Source organism: Tupaia chinensis, unplaced genomic scaffold, assembly GCF_000334495.1.
Source record: "Tupaia chinensis unplaced genomic scaffold, TupChi_1.0 Scaffold147038_1, whole genome shotgun sequence".
Taxonomy (NCBI): Eukaryota; Metazoa; Chordata; class Mammalia; order Scandentia; family Tupaiidae; genus Tupaia; species Tupaia belangeri.
The window spans coordinates 1,751,050-1,754,975 of record NW_006206889.1 but is presented as its reverse complement, the minus strand read 5'-3'; the positions used below and the strand labels follow the sequence as shown (position 1 = coordinate 1,754,975).

The 3,926-nt window shown below is 48.9% G+C and overlaps 1 protein-coding gene across 1 annotated transcript in view; it reads right to left on the bottom strand.

Annotated features, from left to right (window-relative positions):
* The window catches only part of PDXK (pyridoxal kinase), a 31,162-nt gene that overhangs the window by 11,574 nt on the left and 15,662 nt on the right, over positions 1–3,926 (bottom strand). Inside the window, exons 5-6 of the mRNA XM_027768654.1 lie at positions 3,462–3,508; positions 373–458 (exon numbers count right to left, since the gene is read on the bottom strand). Of these exons, the coding sequence (XP_027624455.1) occupies positions 373–458; positions 3,462–3,508 (133 nt within the window). The remainder of the gene's footprint in view (positions 1–372; positions 459–3,461; positions 3,509–3,926) is intronic.

The window sequence follows — 3,926 nt, the reverse complement described above, 5'->3', positions numbered from 1 at the left end:
AAAAACATCTAGTAAAAAAAAAAAAAAAAAAAAAGAACTCACACACCACACATGGCCCTCAGCTCACCAGGACATCTCCTCCCCTACCAACCCCAAAGCCCCTCATTGCTCAGAAAAACCACTGAGGGGCAGCAGATTCATCAACAGGGGCTGGGTGTGAAGTAATCACCTGCAGCTGCTGCACCTGGGCCACTGCACACAGGGCCGGGCCAGAGCGGGGCCTGCCGCTCGGACAAAGGGGCGGGGGTGTGCTTCCTGACTCAGGGTGATGTCACCCTGAGGACTGTCATGGTGGCAGTGAACAGGCAACACCAGAACACCTCCTCTCCCAGTGGGGGGGTTTGACCGTGTTAGCTGCTTTAAATTACTTACTCAGCCTCAAACTGGTTGGGAGTTATGATGTCAGCAACCGGCACCACTTTTTCTTTGTAAACTGGAAGGAGATCCTCTGGAACGTACTGAGGAACAAAGGGGACAGGAACAGAGGCTGACTCATGCAGGAAGGGGAGGACTCCAGAGAGTGCTCGCTGCAAGCCCTCCACAAGCCCAGGCAGTGGTGCAGTGGTAGCACAGCCGGACCCACACGGGAAAGGTCCTGGATTCGTGTCCTAGGACCTCCCTGTGTACACTGGGCACATGTGCACATGCCTGTGATCAGGCTGGCTGAGACTGGGGGTGAATCATGGCGTGGAGATCCTGTTAGGGGAGATGTCTCTCTGTCTCTCACATGGAAGGAAAGAAAAAGCCTTTGGAGTCCAGGCCTAGGGCCAGGGCCCACCATCCAACCTGGGCACTCTGGCTGTGGAGATGATATGGGTGGCATGTGGTCAGGGCAAATTGGACCTGGGAAACCAAAGGGCCTTGGAGGGGGACAAAAGGAGGGCTCCGGTTGAATAGGGAGACAGGGAAAGGTCTTGTTGGGCAACTTCCCAGGCAGAGGGTCTGGGTTGAGATGAGGTGAGGTTCTGAGTCCCTGTTCTATAAGACCAGAGCACAATGAAGGGAGAAAAGAGGGGAGGAGAGGCAGGAAAGCCTGAGGGTGGGCTGAAAGGGTGGCCTGGGTCACCCTGGGAGGGTGGGGGCACTGGTGGGGCTGGGCACACCTGTCCTGGGAGCCTGACTTGGGCTCTGTTCTGCATTCATGTGAGATGAGTTTACATGCTTGTGACCTCGTGTTCTGCTCGAGTTGCCCAACACCACAGCACGACAGTCCGCTGTCAGAAATCAGCTGTCGGATTATTATTATTATTTTTTTTATTTTGAGAGATTTTTACTATAGGGCATGTGCGCTGGCTGGAGAGACAGAGAGACAGAAGGTGAGAAATCAGATTTCTTTAAAGAGGATCCTGAAGCCAAAGTCCACCATGAGGATCTGAAAGAACTGTGTTTGCTTTGTGGGTATGTCACTAGTCAACAGCTGAACAGCCAAGTTTCAAATTCCTTCCTCTCAACCTGCTCCTTGGAGGCCAGAGGTCCCACGCAGATGCTCCTCTGCACCGGGTACTCAGGGCAGAAGAGGTGGCCACAGGCCAGACACAGTTCAGAGGGTACCAAGGATGGAGGGCACCTGGAAGCCCCTCCTGTCACATGTGACAGGAAATTGAAGAAGGCTCTCTAGAGCCTTTGCTGGAGAGCCCAGCACACTCCTTTGAACCTTCAGGAGAAGTCTGAGGTAATTTGCCACATGTCCAAGCGGGTGGGAGATGAGTAGCCCGGGCTCTCAATGAGAGCAATCAATTCATTGCTCGTCTGAGCTGAGGACATAAACTTGTGCTTGGGCAGACTGGACTCACAGAGAGAAATAAACTAGATTAATATAAAAAGGGCAGACCCCATGGCCATGCTGAACTGGACAGTGGCCTTGGTTCTTCAGGATCCTCTGGGTCAGTTTTACTCCCTGCAGGGAAGGGCATCAGTGCAGAGAATTGACCAACAACGGCAAAGTTGTATTCTAAAATCATACTGGGGGCAGGCCAGCAGGGGGCCTGGTGGTTAAGGTGCTGAACTCCCATATGGCCAACCGTGGTTCGAGTCCTAAACCTGGTGGTTTACTTTCTCACTTTCTTTCTCTTTGGTAAGTATGTGTGCCCTGTAGCAAATTAAAATAATAAATAAATAAATAAATAACTCTAAAAGATAAATCAATAAAAAATAAAATCATTTGGGCAGTAACTTGCTGAGTTTGAAGCTGCAGGAAGGAAAGCCTTTAAGTTCCTTCCATTTCTAGAATTCTAGCTCTATGAAAGACCAGCATGGTTTGCACCAGTAAATTTCTTTCTTTTTTCTTTTTGAAAGGTATTTTGTCTTAGGGCACGTGTCCTTTCCTGAAAGAGAGAGACACAGTGAGAGGGAGAAATCACCCCCTGGGGGGATGGCCATGCTGAAACCCCTTCTTCGTCATCCTCCTCCCGGGATCTTAGGCGCTCATGCACATGTGCCCAGCGTGAGTTTCAAGCCACTGGCAGTAGGCATCAAACCGCAGTCAGCCATGTGGGAGTCCAGCAACATAATTGCTATGCCATCTGCTGGTCCCTGCACCAGTAAGTTTCTACCTGGTCCACGTTACCCCAGGATAGCTAAGCGAAGGCTTGCTGCTTGTTTCTGCACAGCTTGTGAACTAAGAATGATTTTGTTTTTACTTGTTTAAATGATTATGAAATAAATGTGGAAAGAAAAAAGAACATTTGTGACACACAAAAATTATGAGAGGACTGGCTTCATGGCCTAGTACGTAAGGAAGCCAGATCCCACACGGCTGACTGCTTATCTTTAGTCCTGGCCCCAGGAGTTGAAAAGCACTTCACGAATATGTGTGCCCGCGCCCCCCAGAGGCGGCTTCCTCCCTCTCTTCCTCTCTCTATTGGGCACACATGCCCTCTGGTAATTGAAAAGAAGGAAATTCTCATTTCAGTGCCCACGAATAAACTATTAGAAAATAGCCAAGTCATGTCTATTCGCCCATGTATACTTCTGTGCTATGACACGAGTAGTAGTGACCGGGACACACGGCCTACAAAGCCTAAATACCTGGCTATTTACAAAAATCCTGGCCAAACAATCTTCCTAACAAGGATTCTATCTTCACCCGAGACAGTGCTGTTGCCACGTGAGACGCTCAGAGAGGTGGTCCTGTCTTTTTTTTTAGGCTTTTTGACATAGGGCATGTGCACTAGCCAGAGAGAGAAAGACACAGAGAGAAGGAAAATGAGAAGCCACCCCTTGGGAGGATGGCCACGCCGCAATCTTTTCTCCTCCATCCTCCTCCTGAGATCTTGGGCATGCACGCACATGCAGCCAGTGTGATTTTCAAGCCACCAGGTCTGGGACTTGAACTGCAGTCAGCCATGTGGGAGTTGAGCACCTTAACCACTACACCACCTGCTGGCCCCTGTCATCCTCTCTTTTGGTTTAACAGAAAGAGTTCCACTCATCACACCTTTAAATGACGTACAATTACTCACCATGGAGCCCTCGCCATTCCTCTTGTCACCCATGACTGGGTCACACACTGTGGATATGAGGACATCTCATTAGCAAAAGCTGCACTTGCAAGCAACAAACCCTCAGATATGTTTTTTAATTTCATTTTTAATAAAAACAGTAAAAACAGACAGATGTGCCTTGACTTACGACAGGGTTACATCCTGATAAACCCATTGTAAACTAAAAATATCCTAAATCAAAAATTTAGTGGGGCCAGCAGGTGGTGTGGTGGTTAAGGTGCTGGATCCCCACATGGCTGACAATGATTTGAACTCACACCAGGCATGTATCCATGTGTGCCCAAAATCCTAAAAGAAGAATGGAGGAAAAGGGACTGTGGCATGGCCATCCCTCTAGGGGGTGATTTCTCACTCTCTCTCTCTGGGGAGTACATATACCCTATAGCACTAAAAAAAAAAAAAAAAAAAAAAAAAAAAAATAGG